The 14,306-nt window shown below is 47.3% G+C and overlaps 2 protein-coding genes across 4 annotated transcripts; one reads left to right on the top strand and one right to left on the bottom strand.

Moving 5' to 3' along the window:
- Positions 1-1,064: 1,064 nt before the first annotated feature.
- syn2a (synapsin IIa) lies at positions 1,065-8,983 on the bottom strand. Its single transcript, XM_029155421.3, has 11 exons — positions 8,260-8,983; positions 5,224-5,281; positions 4,660-4,751; positions 4,278-4,434; positions 4,109-4,198; positions 3,976-4,038; positions 3,745-3,887; positions 3,589-3,663; positions 3,411-3,513; positions 3,188-3,334; positions 1,065-3,082 (listed from the first exon to the last, which is right to left on the bottom strand). The coding sequence occupies exons 1-11, from the start codon at positions 8,595-8,597 to the stop codon at positions 2,948-2,950; spliced, it is 1,401 nt and encodes a 466-aa protein (XP_029011254.1). The 5' UTR covers positions 8,598-8,983; the 3' UTR covers positions 1,065-2,947.
- A 727-nt stretch (positions 8,984-9,710) lies between these two features.
- vgll4a (vestigial-like family member 4a) lies at positions 9,711-13,774 on the top strand. Of its 3 annotated transcripts, none has more exons than XM_029155494.3 (6): positions 9,711-9,848; positions 10,597-10,740; positions 10,993-11,146; positions 11,282-11,501; positions 11,614-11,728; positions 11,832-13,774. In XM_029155494.3, the coding sequence occupies exons 2-6, from the start codon at positions 10,659-10,661 to the stop codon at positions 12,020-12,022; spliced, it is 762 nt and encodes a 253-aa protein (XP_029011327.1). In that variant the 5' UTR covers positions 9,711-9,848; positions 10,597-10,658; the 3' UTR covers positions 12,023-13,774. The 3 variants fall into 3 exon arrangements, with proteins under 3 accessions (XP_029011327.1, XP_029011326.1, XP_029011325.1); XM_029155493.3 differs by lacking the exon at positions 9,711-9,848 and adding an exon at positions 9,917-10,185; XM_029155492.3 differs by lacking the exon at positions 9,711-9,848 and adding an exon at positions 9,918-10,130.
- Positions 13,775-14,306: the final 532 nt, after the last annotated feature.

Below are 14,306 nucleotides of genomic sequence, written 5' to 3'. Positions count from 1 at the left end.
GAAAATGGGATGAATTTGAGGGCTTTATCTCGTTAAATTGTGCTTCTACGATCCGCTACAGGATGAACCTTGGAGCAGTACAATAAAAGCACAGGCCTCGTCCACCGCACACCTTCTATTTATACTTTACTATATGTGCTTCTATTCCAGCAGCCTGAGCTCAAACAACGTCTCCATCTAGTGGGTGCCTGATAATCGAGGGGGGGGGGGGGGTGTTGAACTGTTTCTGAAGAGAAAGTAAAAATGCTGCACAACACAGGACTTAGACTTTAGGTAGAAGCAGCGTGTTCTGATGAGCAGGAAGGAGAAAAGAAGCCCATGAAGCATCAGCGAGGCTTTATAAGTTGTACTTTCTCTGGGGTGTGGTGTCCTGAGAAGAATAGAAAACACTAAATTTGTTGTTTCGCAGTCCTGTAAATGTGATTATGTAATGTTTGTGCAGTGTTACTGGAACGGATGCATTCTCCACGTCACCACCAGATGGCGCTGTGGAGCTGAACGTGTCATTGGTTTATGACTACGTGAACCTGTGCTGGTCTCATTTGGTGGACTCAGAATGTAACGTGGGTGTCATGGACGTAGGTCTGACCCAGAATCAACACCTTCTATTTAATCATTCAGCGTCTGCAGGAGAAGCTGCTTCTGTGCGACCGAAACTTGTCATGAATTGGAAAGTCTGTGTTTATCCCACGATCCCCAGGTTTCACCCAGCGTCGCCTTCTGTCAGTGTGAACTTCCTGTTGGGCAGCAGCTCAGCAGACGGCTGGGAGGAGTCTAGACAGAGGCTCCTCAGCTGGAGCCTGGGGCCTCGCCGTGTCGCTCCTCTGGGTTGGAAACGGCGGGTCGAACTCATCACCACCATCTGGACGTGTGGCGGATACATAATGCTGAGCATATTTTATCTGCGGGAGATGTTTGCTGATATTTGTTACTGCAAACCGTGTGAATGGACTCAGTGACTCACGAGCTAAGACAAATAGCAGATGTGACAGTGTGATGTGCACTAATGTACTGTGCTTCTATGAGACTGGATCGACATTGAACATGACACACACGAGGAAGCGTATATTGCAAAGGAAGCTTTATTGCCAGAGAGAGAGGAGAAATATCCAGAATGGACTTTTTCCACCAACACACTGTTTTCTGATCTTGATTGAAACAGTCCAACACCAGGTTCAATAGCACATATATTTAGTTACCGTTGCCCTTTATGGTTACAGTCCTGTAGGTCTGAATATATAGCAGGTATCACCTCAACACAATGGCCAAATAAACACATCTAATTATACTGGGTCAAGTAGACAATCACATCAAACCACGGCCGAGCCATGCAGCGGTAACACACTGGAGCTTCTTCTGCAGGTTGGTCCCTGGAAATCAAGGTGATGGCGTATTTCCTAGTGAACAGAACGACACGTCCATAAAGCCTCAGGCATGGCTTTCTACGAGAATACGTCCACAGACACGATGGCTTTGTACAAAAAGAAATGCACACCGAGCGCGTGAACATGTTTTGCACTGAAGCTACAGACGAAGTGTTGGAAACGGGACACGTTGCTTTTTACAGTTGGTTTGGTTGACGTTGAGCTGTTTCACTATTCATGTGATCTGATGTAGGAAGTCACTGGACGGCAACCTGGTGATTGTGGCGTTTGTGTAAAAAGATTAAAACATTACATTTGATGGATGAATGACTGGAGCTGATCTGATGTAGAAATCATGAATTTTTGAGTTAAAAACAAAGATTTATATTGCACTTCTCATCAGCCTAAGGAAAAGTGTGACCAGAGTAAAAAAAAGAAAGGACTGTCTACAGCGAATCTTAGAGCCCTGAACACTGTTGTCATGGCAACTCCACCACGATACCAGTCTCCAGCATGAGGGCCACCGAGGGGGGCTTTTCATTTGGCATATTATGGCAGATCATACCTCATACTCCATTATGATCGACCATAACGTCTGCCTCCACACACCAACGCAGCAGACACCAGTCTGAACATAGCACCAGTTTACTGGCATCAAACAAACAGGCCACCTGAAAACATGAGTAGCGTCCAGAAGCTGTGTCATCACTCACATCTAAACGGTGGGAAACAGACCGCAAATAATTCATTCTTTGGTTCAAAGTTACACAAATATATTTGAGTCGTATGACATTGCACAACCTCCTATATAATTCAATTTGTAATAAATATCAGATTAACTTTTATTCTATTAATTCTCTAACATCTCTTACTGTGACACGATAGATGGAAAACAAAAGTCTAACAAAGGCGACGTACTGCATTTCTCTGTTTCCGCGTACACACTCGCTGTTGGATTATGAACACACGAATATATCCTGCTGCACCTGAATAATACTCTTCACATTCACGATGCATGAAAACAAGGATGTGACATGAATGTCCCCCTTGAGCCGACATTTACAACGGACTGTACCTGCGTTTGTTATCAGTCATGCAAAAGAAAAAGAAATATCTAGTTTAAATATTAAAGAAACCAGCACTACGACCACACACACACACACACATATTGAGATATACACAAACTTCAAACTGCACAATAGCTCACAGTTTGAACAATATCTAAATGTACATTAGAAAACAAATGATGGGGCAACTGAAGACTCAGCTGGGTCGAACAGGTAGCACAGAGCAGCACTGAACTCAGTGTAGGCACAATCTGTATCTTACATCATCAACGACGGCCCCAAAGAAAGAACACGGCTACTCAACGCAGGTGACCTCTACAAGCACACACATCCACAGGTCAACAAGGAGACAGTACGTTTGACACTGCATAGAGTTAAAAACACAGTCCAGACCTGCTCCCAGCGGCACCGACCTCACACCACCCGGCTCGGACTCAGCTCTCACACCCCAGCGCTCCACTTCAGGCCACTCGTGCCCTTTGATCTGGACTCTGGGACTCGGCCCTTCTCCGGGTCTTAGTTGGCCTGGACGGGTTTCGGACCCACGGCGACGCCGTTGCAGTCCAGGATGTACTGCAGACAGCCCTGAGGGGCGCGTCCAGCACCGTTCTTAGCGGGTTCACCCACCACCTCCCCCTTCTGACCCGCTCCCTGATGGCACAGGACACAAGGTGTGACGCACACAGTGTAAAGGCGAGAAAAGGCCGCGGGTGCGTGCGTGCGTGCGTGCGTGCGTGCGTGCGCGTGCGTGCGTACCTGCGATGGCTGGATGGTGGTCGGTCTCTGAGGAGCAGTGGCGTCTTTCTCTGCAGACTGGCTCATTTTTGCCAGCACCATGTCGGCGATGAGCTGCCGGTCCTCAGCCTGGTGCTCCCCGACCAGGGGCATGGCCGAGCCCACCACCTGCCCAGGGTGAGGCGTGCACATGTTGAATGGGGAGCTCAGCGGTTCCCACCGTACGACTGACCCCGTCTCCTACCTCTGTGATGTAGTCTCTGCCGTCCTTCCCATGGATGGCTTTGACGGCACAAATGTCCAGGCCTCCAAAGATCTCTGAGCACGTGTCCACCCACAGCTTGTACCTGAAGCCAAGCAGGCAGCTCACGGCTCCGCTCGCTCACGGCAGCAGAATTGGCTCACATGTTCTGCCCACCTACCTGTCAGTCATGGCCACCTGTTCCAGCATGGCTGAGCCGGTGTTGCTCTTCCAGTTACCAGATATAGACGTTCTCCTACAGGACACAGAGCACACGGTTCAGAAGGGCGGCCGTTTGCTCAAACAGCCGGAGACCAGGCGCCGCCCTCACACATACATGTAGGCTTTGTAGTCGGTGCCAATCTTCTGGATTCGGATGTCGTACTTGGAATCGATGAGCGGTTCTGTGGTGGTGTATGTCTGGGTCAGAGCCACGACGCTGGCGATGTCCTGGAACTTGCTGTGGTTGTCCACCTTCACCTGTTCACACGCGTAAGAGGCAGCAGGGACGTTACGGCCGCCTCAGCAGAGCGTCCATTCACGTCTCCTTCACAGAGTCAGTTCATACCTTCCCTATTCCGCAGTGGGCGTGTCCGATCTTCACCACGACGGGGAACGACGGCATGCTGACCTACAACAACACACGCCTGTCATCACAGCTGCAGTGAAGCTTGGTGCCAGCGTTTGTGGAGGAGTCTCACCATCTCCTTGTAGTTTGGGTAAAAGGTTTGCTCAATCAGGGGGAACTTCTCTGCTCCCAGCTTCCTGTGGGTGTTAATGAGTTGGGCAAACTGGACAGATAGAAATGAATAGTCAGACAGTGAACACTGGATGCAGTGCAGCCGTGGAGCTGGAGCTGGAGCTGCCTACCGCCCATGGCTTGTCACACAGGTTGTAGATGGACTCCAGGGAGTTGATGGTGGCCACGCCCCCGTACTGCAGCCCGATGATCAGGTTGCGGAAGTCTTCGTTATGGGTCATACTGAAGGCGTGTTGGCGGATGAGGACAAAGTCTGGCTTGAATGACCTACAAAATAAAATGCAGTGGAGGCGTGACATTTAACTCATCAAACTGTGGCTCATCCTGGAAATAAGAATCAGGCAGTACGTATATTATATATCAATATATATAATACGCAGTAGTATATGTACTATGTCATCGCTACTGTGTGTGTGTGCACATGCGTCCATATGTGTGTGTGTGTGTGTGTGTGTGTGTGTGTGTGTGTGTGTGTGTGTGTGTGTGTCTCACCTAATAACTCTAGTGCCGCCTCTCCAAACCTGCATGTTGACATTACAGGTACCGTTGGCTTGAGCGACGACATTGATCTCGTTGAATTCAGCCTGAGGAGCGATGATGATGATAGTAATGATTGTGATGGTGATAATGATGGTGATGATGACGATGGTGAAGATGATGATGGTGAAGATGATGGTGAGGATGATGATAATGATGATGATGGTGATGATGATGATAATGATGTGATGATGATGATAATGATGATGATGTGATGATGATGTGATGATGATGATGATGCTTCTGATGCTGCTGCTGCTGCTGGTCCTGCTCCTGGTGCTGCTGCTCTGGTGCCGCTGCTGCTTGTGCCGCTGCTGGTGCGGCTGCTGCTGCTGCTCCTGCTGCTGCTGCTGCTGCTCCTGCTGCTGTGCTGCTGCTGTGCTGCTGCTGCTGCTGCTGCTGGTCCTGCTGCTGCTGGTGCTGGGGCTGCTGCTGCGGTGCCGCTGCTGCTGATGGTGCTGCTGCGCGGCGCCTGTTCGCACGGGCCTCTCTTCTTCCCTGTCCTTCTAAGACACGTACCTGCTCAACCTTGATGTCATGATCCCCGTTCACTTTCTTTCCTTTGAATAGTTTTGCCCTGGTTCAAGCACAAACAGACTGAATTAGGCTTAAACACTGAGTCAAAGAACACAATGTTTCCAGGCTTGTCGTCACCCAGCTCTCACTGATGATCATTCACAGCTTCACACAGAAACAAAGTCTCCCTTTGATGCTCGTCTTAATGCATTTACACCTTAAGTCTGGCAGTGACAGAATTAAGCATTTCCTGCTCTTGCAGCTCAGCCACCTGCTGGCTTAATAAAGGACCAATTCACCGTTTCAGAAACATGATTCAGCACCTTTTACATCAGACAGTATTGCGGTTCCGGAACGTGTTTCCTTTCTGGAGGGCTGCTGAGGAGGAGATCCTTTCCTCTGACCTTTAGGTCTGAGCATGAATCTGCATCGTGTCCGGCGGCTGCTGGAACCTGCAGAAGCAGTTTGGTGAAGGCCTGATGTTGATATTGGGAGTCTTTATGCAACGCCCCTGTTGGTGCCAGCTGTCACATACGCTGCTCTCTGCCTCTTCACCAATGATGGAAGTTGAATAATTCATCCTCTGTCTAATTAGAGCACGGGGATCTGTTTGGCTGTGCTGGAAAACAAGCATTGAAGTATGAATCACTGCTCTAATATCTGGGAAGATGAAAAGCCTGCTCTGTTTACCAATAGCAGCTTTAGGGGAGAAACACCACAACAAGAAGCATAAAGGAAGGACGACGAGCCTGCGATTCCTCTGTCGACAGCTGAGCCGGGTGGACGGAGCCTCGTTCTGCAGGACGGACCCACCGGCCTCACATTCAGCGTCCAGGCCGCTGGACCGCTGCTCAGGGAGCGGCCTTGTTCTGCTCCGAGGTCTGTGGATCTACTGATGCCTTCACCATGAGCCACGGACGTGTTTTACATTAGAACTTTCTCCTGTGTCAGAGTAAGACAATGCAGAGAGCGTGTCTTCATTGATGGGTGCCCATCTACAAAACGCTGGGATTCACAGAAGCCTCTGATGTATTGATCAGACCCGAAAACGGTTCCTTCCTTAGGTTCTGTTGTCGTTTTGAATCCTCTCCCATTTTCGACTGATCGACAGCACAGAGGAAAAAGGAGCAGCTCAGCCATTAGTAACCAACCATCTGCTCCTCCAGTCGTTTATGGCACAGCTTTCAGGAACGTGTCTGGATGATGGACGGCCTCGTCCAACCAGTGACTGATCCAACGCTCAAATGCTCCTTCATGAACCTTCACTGTGCTTCTGGATTACTCTACATTTTGCAGGTTTTTACCTGGATAATTTTACAATTTGCCAGACGTTTCCATGAAGGTTTGCTCATATAAAACATGTTCATGGTTATAGGTCTAAAGTAACAGGATATGTGGTAAAGATGGATGGTGCCATAAAGGTTAGATACCACTGTTTTATGTAAAATCCTCCAGTTTAAACTGGACGAATGGAGACAAACAGTGAACATCCTCTCATCTCTGACGCAGGCGCAGGTGAAGCTGAGGGATTTGACTTGATTTCATTCTCTGTGTCTTGGGGCCAACACTTCTCATCAATCTGGCCTTTGATTTATGGCAGCAGGTGAAATCAAGTCTCTAAACAACCTGTCGTGTGCTGAAAACACGGTAGCTCATATTATAAAGCACATAATGGAGCCCACAGGCCTGAGGTGGAGAGGCAGAGACAGCAGATTCATCCGTCTCTGTTCAGGCTGCTCTAAAGCTTTTCAGTCGTGTGATGTTGTAACAGCAGTAATAAACTTCAAATACCCACCAGCTTCACGGCACTGTACATGTGAACGACTTCATAGTAAAACGTTAGACAAAGCTTCTCCACACGAAGACAGACGTCTGATCCGTGTGGAGAAGAATCCTTTGCATCTTCACGTTTTCAATCACATACATCTGAGCTTCATATCAGCAGCAGACAGTAGAAGTCCCAGCTCCACTCCACTCTGTGACTCCTTAGTGTGGGCCAGTTTGTTCCTCTGCCAGATCTGCAGAGCTGTGTCAGTCTGTCACATCACACAGTAGGACAGCCTCAGCTCAGTTCCTCAACATAGAACTCAGCACACGTGTGCCTGATTCCCAGCTTTGGGAGAAGAACGTCAGTGACATGTACAGAAACCAGTTTAACATTAGATCCTCTTGACGACCTGATTCATCTTATCAGCCGTGACATGAACGAATGATGGATCCTAGAGGCGAAGGCGCGGTGAAACAGGACGGTCAATGATTGGATGGAGATGATCCAACACCAGGTTTATCCATTGCACTGTTCTCTGCTGCTCCAGCTGCACAGACCTGCATGTGTCAGCTGTGCAAACAAGGAGACTTTCCTGCTGATAGGTTTACATTCATCACTGTGTGACAGGATCGTGTCAGGACTCTGTGCAGTTCGTTAGGATTCTTTGCACAGTCGACTGACAGAGCTGCTGGTCTTGAGCCACCTGAGAACCGAGCTGCTGTCAGTGTAACGGCCTTGCGTCTTCATGGAAGCTCGGCCCCGGCGGTCGGCTCCCTGCAGGGCTCACGATGGGGTTTGGTGGTGAACTCGTCCAGACCTGTGCAGGTATGTGTACGAGGTCATGTGATCTGCTCTGAGAGCAGGGGAAGCCCCTAAGCATGACAGCATGAAGACGGCTCAGAACCATGCATTTGAAGATTCCTACATGCTGTCACATCCAGGGATAACTCACCACTTTACAGGCAGACAAACATGAACCTATTTGTATGAAACTAATACGAACACATAGCACAACGCAGACAAAGCAAACAACATTAATCCTCCATTTTAGAGTAATGTCATTACTGCTGCCAGTCATTAGCCCTGTTTGCTGTATTAGCTGCCTCTGTGTAACATGATGTGAGCGACTGGCTCTGCCGTCAAACCACAGCACATCCTTCACATCTGCAGGGTGCTTCACACAATGTTGTATCGGTGGCTGCTCAGCTCTTGCGTAACTACTACGTTCAGAGGAATCAATGATTTACACAGTAACACAGATATTGTCCTACCACTCCTGCTGAGGTTCGTCGATGACCAGGAGAATCTTGAACTTCTTGGGTGTCGTGACTTGGATCTGCTCCACTAGTCCCGCTGAGGCAGCCGTCTGCTTTACGACGTTGGTGATGGAGCTGAAGAATCCCGCACCAGCGGACGGAGCCGGCGGGGGCTTCTTCTCGGGAGCCGGGGAGGCGGCTGGAGGCGCGGGCCCGCTGGTGGGAGACTTAGCAGGGGTGGAGGACGCGGGCGGAGGCTGCGCAGGGTCAGGCCTCTGGAGCTCTGTCATGTAGCCGTTGGGCAGGTTGGAGATGAAGGTGCTGTCCGACAGGCGGCGGCGCAAATAATTCATGGCTGCAGAGAGAGGAGAGGAGTCGCCGACGCTGGGTGTGGAACAGGGCTGAGCAGAGCGTTGGGCTGGTAATGGCTGAGCGCTCAGTGCAAACTGCCCTGAACGTATTCCCTCCCAGCTCGGTGGAGCATCCTCAGAGCTCCCCCACACGGGCAGTGACGCTGCGCCACCTCTCAGCCAATGGCAGCGCCTTCCACTCTGCCTCTCCTTCCTCCCGTCCTTTCCTCTCCCTCACTCACAGGGAGCCTGCCTTTCCTCCCCCTCCCCCATTTTTCTCCTGCCTCACAGGCATGATGGGGTTTTTTGGGCAAAGCATGGAAAATAGAGGGTTTTCCAGTGTGGGTGCGTGGGCTTTGCTGAGTACTGCAGCGTGGCCGTCGTGCATCCTCTGCTGCTCCTGTTCTCAGCCCTGTGTGTGTTCACAGCCTTTCTCTGTGCAGAGTGCTGCCATGAATCTAAAATGGCTGTTACGACTAGAGGGTCAGGTTGAATGAGAGGAAAATCGTCAGCAGGTCCCTTGAGACACTCGCTGCTTTATTTTCCTACTTACATTTTATTACTAGATTGTTGTTTTATCATTAAATGTAAAGAACCTATTTAAAATAAATAAATAGCCATACAGGCTCATACAAGTAGAATTACTGATATATTTTCTGTATTTGTGTCAACATTTGCTTCTATATTTATTTATATAAATATTTATATTTATTTATTTATTTATAATAAATGATTTGATAACCAATTACTCTTTGTACCTTGGCTCATGGAGGTTTGCTCCGTATTTATGACTTCACTGTCTTTCTGTTTTTTCACATTCAGATTATTTGGTCACTTTGTTTGTGTACAATATTTGTTGTATAACTCCTGTATTTGTTTCCTTTTCAGCTGTGTGTTTATGAATAAGGAAATAATATCAGGCAGTGTCACATCTGTTGTCAGCGATGTCAATTTCTCTCACGTACATTGGACGTTTTGATTATAAGACTATATATTGTCTGTGTGTGTTAGTTAACACAATGACGACTATATTATATTATATTTGGAACAAATACAAACATATTGATTTGAATAATGATTAGGGTATTTTCCTCTGCTGGCCTCATATAAGCTGCATCATGCACTCAATGCTCAGATACTAGAGTGACACCAGCTGGTGGAAGCGGAGCAATGAGCACCAACCAGAACAACAGGCGTCTGTCACATCTGTACTGGACTAAACATCCGGATCAACATCTGGTAAATGATTTCAAGGTACCGTGTTCAGACATTGGTTCAAACACCAGCATCTATGGCTCAAATACAAGAGATTAACAACGTGTCATGGACCAAACCGGTGGGTAGAAGTCTATGAAGGCGTTGGGACGGAGACGAACCTTGATCGCGGACGGTTCCGCGGCTGCTGTTCGCCTCTTCGCCGCTAGAGCCGCTCCAGCCTTTGTTTGACGCTGGGAAAGTGCGTAAAGGCGAAGGCGAGCTGGATTAGCCTCCGTGTTGTTGTGGCTGTGAGCTAACGTCACAGCTACTTTGGTCGAAGTGAGTAGAAGCAGCGCGACGTCGCTTTGTGTTCTTGTTTTGGGCTCGTTGTCAGGTCGGTCCAACCGGTTCTGGCTTCAGGGCAGCGTGTGTCAAAGGAGCGTATACCCATTTCTACTCGAATCGGGAAAACTGGCGCTAATGCTAATGCTAACTAACTTCACTACAAAGTTGGTGACAGGCTGATCGCGGCTAAGCTAGCTTTAGCAACGTTTGGAGCACTTTGTTCGTTTACAGCGCACGTAAACAATTAAACGTGGCGCCGTCTTGTCATGTAGAGAATCATACGTAGGAAAACTATTACTGCTAGGTTGACGCTAACTTTCCTTTAAGTCGTAAACGTCAGCGTCAGGCACCATTAGCCGTCAGCGCTAGCTAGTCAGCGCACAACGCGAGCTAGATACTGGTTACGCTGTTTCTTATATGTCTCCTTCTTTATGACGTGTTCACATATTTCTCCCCGCAGGATAAACGCTTCGCTGCTACATCTGGCTAACATCGATGTTAGCCGTTAGCCGGCTCGTGTAAATGCTAGTCCCTAGAATGGATCTGCTGAACGCTCAGTTCCTGGACAAGATGAACAATAACATCGGGAGACTGCACTACGAAGGTTTGTTCCCTGGGACAAAACTACCCGTCATCACCTAATGAAATGAAATAGTTGATGGTTGAAAAAGTGAAGGCTGGTGTGTTGTTACTACAACTGTTTACTTTGATGATTGATGTAATTCACACACTGCTGATGTTTGTATTTTTGGCACGTTGGTTTGAAGTTGGTAAATGCAGACATGAATCATTCAGACGCCGTGAACAAACTGACCGGAGTACGATCAACCCGAGCTCTGCCTTGTTTTGTCCCCAGATGAGTCCAGGACGCCCTCCGCTGTTCCCAACATAACTGGGCCTTCAGCGCATTGTACAAGTAAACGGAAATATGGAGAAGAACAGGCAGACGAGCAAATCAACTGTGATGACGACCACATGACCAAGATGAGCAGGCTGTTCGCCTCTCAGCTGTAAGCGCCACCTTCTAGCGTTGTGATCTGACAGCTGTATGAGTGCTGGACTCTGAAGGAGGCGCAACCCTTTGTTTATCACTGTGATGTCATTAAGCTTTAGTGGTGCAGGACTGACTTGTGCTCTCTGTCTAGGGCCCGTCCCTCTGCTGGAGACAACCCGAATGAGCACTGGAGTCACAGTCCTGCGGAGCACATATCGTCCTTCCCCAACAGCCTCCACGGACACCCCCTGTACACCTCCATCTCTGGCTATGCTGTAGATCAGCCCCTGCCGCTGACTAAAAGCAGCCACGACGCGGGCGTGGGGGGGCGGGAGAGGTCTGTGATGGGGGGGGCTGTTGAACGGCAGCAGGTGAGGCAGAGTTCAGTGACACACACTCAAACGCTTGACCCTGTTGGTATGGATGGTCACATCCTTGATTGTAGTGCATTTTTATGACATGTTGTTGTGTTCCCATATACAGAATCGTCCCTCAGTTATAACCTGTGCTCCAGCGAACAACCGCAACTGTAGCCTTTCTCACTGCCACATGAACGGCTGCTCCTCCAGTCCAGCTGCTGATCAGAAGAAGGCAAATGGTAAAACAGTTGGCTCTGAACCTGCCTGTGTAACTGTCACTAAGGAATGCATTTTATCTATACTTCATGCTTGAAGCTGTTAATTTTCTTTTCGCTAACACAGTATGTGACCCTGTCATTGAGGAGCACTTCCGTCGCAGTCTTGGAAAAAACTACAGAGAAGCAGCATCTGTGTCCAACTCCGTTTCCATCACTGGGTCGGTGGACGACCACTTTGCCAAGGCTCTGGGGGACGCCTGGCTTCAAATAAAGACCAAAGGTGGAGGCCCTCCAACCCCAGAGGAAGACCTGTGAGGCAAATCCACACTCACAGGTTACACATCGCTCTGGCAATTCCCCACTGTCATTTCTTTCCAAGCATCTAGTTTCTTTAGCCAAGAACAATACAAGACTTGCGAAGGTTAAGCTTGACCCTTTTATTATAACCTTCAGGTCAGATTTGTACTTCGATTGAACTCTTCTCATGGAAGAACAGATAATAAATATCACATAGTTGGATTGATCTTAGCTCAGTACAATCATAGATTTAATGTTGAATTGATAATGAGAGCAACCGACCACTGTGTTCTGTTTTACCTGCCTTTTACCTCAGTAACCAAAGAACTTCCCAGGCCTTCCATCAACATCTCTAGTTTGTTGTTTTGATTCTAACTTCAGCTTTTCATAACTTTCTGAAAAGCACCGCCGGGGCTCATTTGCACTGTTACATCGCCGACCTGTTAAAGCAGGTAACAAACTGGTGCGTTCAAGATTGAATGACTTGTTTGAGGTAGTGATGATGCAACGACGGCTCTGGCCTCCCGCCTTCAACAGATGCTTGTCCGATTCGTCTTCTTGGTCCTGAACTGGACTTTTTAACGTAGTAATTTCAGCCTCTCGACTATTTGCTCACTGTAGCTGATCAATCAGTAACTAATGTCAATCATAGATGTCTCTGATTAGGTAGCATGTTTCAAATAGCTGGTTTCTATTACAAACCTTATTCTATACCGTGTATTTACTCAGAATTTATTTTTATCTGTAACACTAGAAATACTCACTGCTGGTACAGTTGTACTCAATATATTTTTTGTATCTGGTTTTCATTACTATATGTAGATGAGCGTCTTATCAACCATCTACAAACCACAGCCTCTGGTAAGGTTGTCTGAATGCAGTTTAATGGGCTCAGTGCTTTGTTATTCTGTGGAGCTGGATGCTTTCTCTTTATACATGACTGAATACAGCACCGTCAGATATTCTGTAGCAGCGTCTTAACCGTGGTTTTATTTATTCTCAACATGCGAGTAGTTTTGTGTTGATGTGCAAAACAAGAACAACAAAGTGACAAAGCAATTGACTTCTCTTAAAACCAAGAGGAAGTATGATTATTGCACCATGACAGCTTGTCTGGCAAAGTCTGTTACAAATGTGTTTCATGTCATGGTATGAGCTGCAGAATCCTCCTCATCAGTGAGTCTCAGTAAAACGAGTCTTCATGCAGTTGAGTTTTTTTCTTTATGTAGTAGTTTAACCTTTGACGACATGGTTTAGATTTGTTCATTAACTCTGAAGACATGTACGTGTGTTTTCATATTCTGCTGGGTTTTGCTTTGTTGTCTTTAATTATATTTTCTCACAGACTATCATTGCGCGGCGCGGAATGATCTTGGACCTTTTTGTTACTGTTGAAGTAGTGTTCTCGGTTTTCTAACCCCGTGTTCTACCGTTCTCAGTTGATTTTCCCACAGTCAAATGCTTCAAGTGCAGGAACGGCGGTGTTTTAGTGAAAGACGTCTGCACTGATCGTTTTAGTTTTCTCTGTCCTTTTGTAGAATTAAATCTGCTTGTTTGATACAAGCAGATGTTAAGTAATATCTTCAGGGTATTAGTCAGTTTTTATTTAATTATTATTTAGATTACCTGTATCTCAACTGTTAACACAAACAACCTAGTGTCACCGTGTGTCATCGGCAGAGACAGCAAAGCATTTGTTCTGTTCTTATTTCTCTGGAAGAAAATGCCACTGATTGTACTTACTGCTTCCAAATAAACATATAAATGTTACCAGAGTTGTTTTTCAGATATGTAAATGCTATTTTACTTAAGTTCTATGCTTGAGCTTTTTTGTGGAACCTTATACTAACATAAAACATGACAGATCAGTTTAAAAAAAACAAACGACGGCAGGAGTTGTTGATGTTCACAGCCCAAATTTCCTGCAGATCAAACTGTAAAAAAAGCAAAAGCACATGAAGGGTTTAATACAGACGAATGGATCCATAGATGCTCCACCCGACGTTTGTCAGTCTGAGGAAGTGAAACATGCGGAGCTGCTTTGATCCTCCATCTCCTCAGATGTGATGGAGAGTAAGTAGACGTTGAATCGACCGTTTGACACTTTAAAAATGACAAGTCTTGAACCAAAACTAATCTAAAATCCCCTGTTTTTAAGGATGTTGTTGTGGGATTAATATGCATCTTTGCCTTCAGGCACATTCTTTGCTCTACTTCTTGTACTAATATTTAAATGCTGAAGGTATTGATGGGCTGGAGGGGACAGTGGTTGGACAGCTGCAGCGTAGATGACAGCGCCTGG

This window comes from Betta splendens, chromosome 7 (genome assembly GCF_900634795.4).
Source record: "Betta splendens chromosome 7, fBetSpl5.4, whole genome shotgun sequence".
Lineage (NCBI taxonomy): Eukaryota > Metazoa > Chordata > Actinopteri > Anabantiformes > Osphronemidae > Betta > Betta splendens.
The sequence above is the reverse complement of the archived record's forward strand: the minus strand, read 5'-3'. Positions and strand labels throughout refer to the sequence as shown.

Excerpts from the sequence above, each read along its gene's own strand:
- syn2a (XM_029155421.3), bottom strand. The coding sequence starts at position 8,597 with ATGAATTATTTGCGCCGCCGCCTGTCGGACAGCACCTTCATCTCCAAC. Across the intron at positions 4,435-4,659 it reads GGCGGCACTAGAGTTATTAG|GTCATTCAAGCCAGACTTTG; the intron begins GTGAGACACACA and ends TTTATTTTGTAG. Across the intron at positions 4,039-4,108 it reads ACCCAAACTACAAGGAGATG|GTCAGCATGCCGTCGTTCCC; the intron begins GTGAGACTCCTC and ends GTGTTGTTGTAG.
- vgll4a (XM_029155494.3), top strand. The coding sequence starts at position 10,659 with ATGCTAGTCCCTAGAATGGATCTGCTGAACGCTCAGTTCCTGGACAAG. Across the intron at positions 11,502-11,613 it reads GGGCTGTTGAACGGCAGCAG|AATCGTCCCTCAGTTATAAC; the intron begins GTGAGGCAGAGT and ends TCCCATATACAG. Across the intron at positions 11,729-11,831 it reads TGATCAGAAGAAGGCAAATG|TATGTGACCCTGTCATTGAG; the intron begins GTAAAACAGTTG and ends TCGCTAACACAG.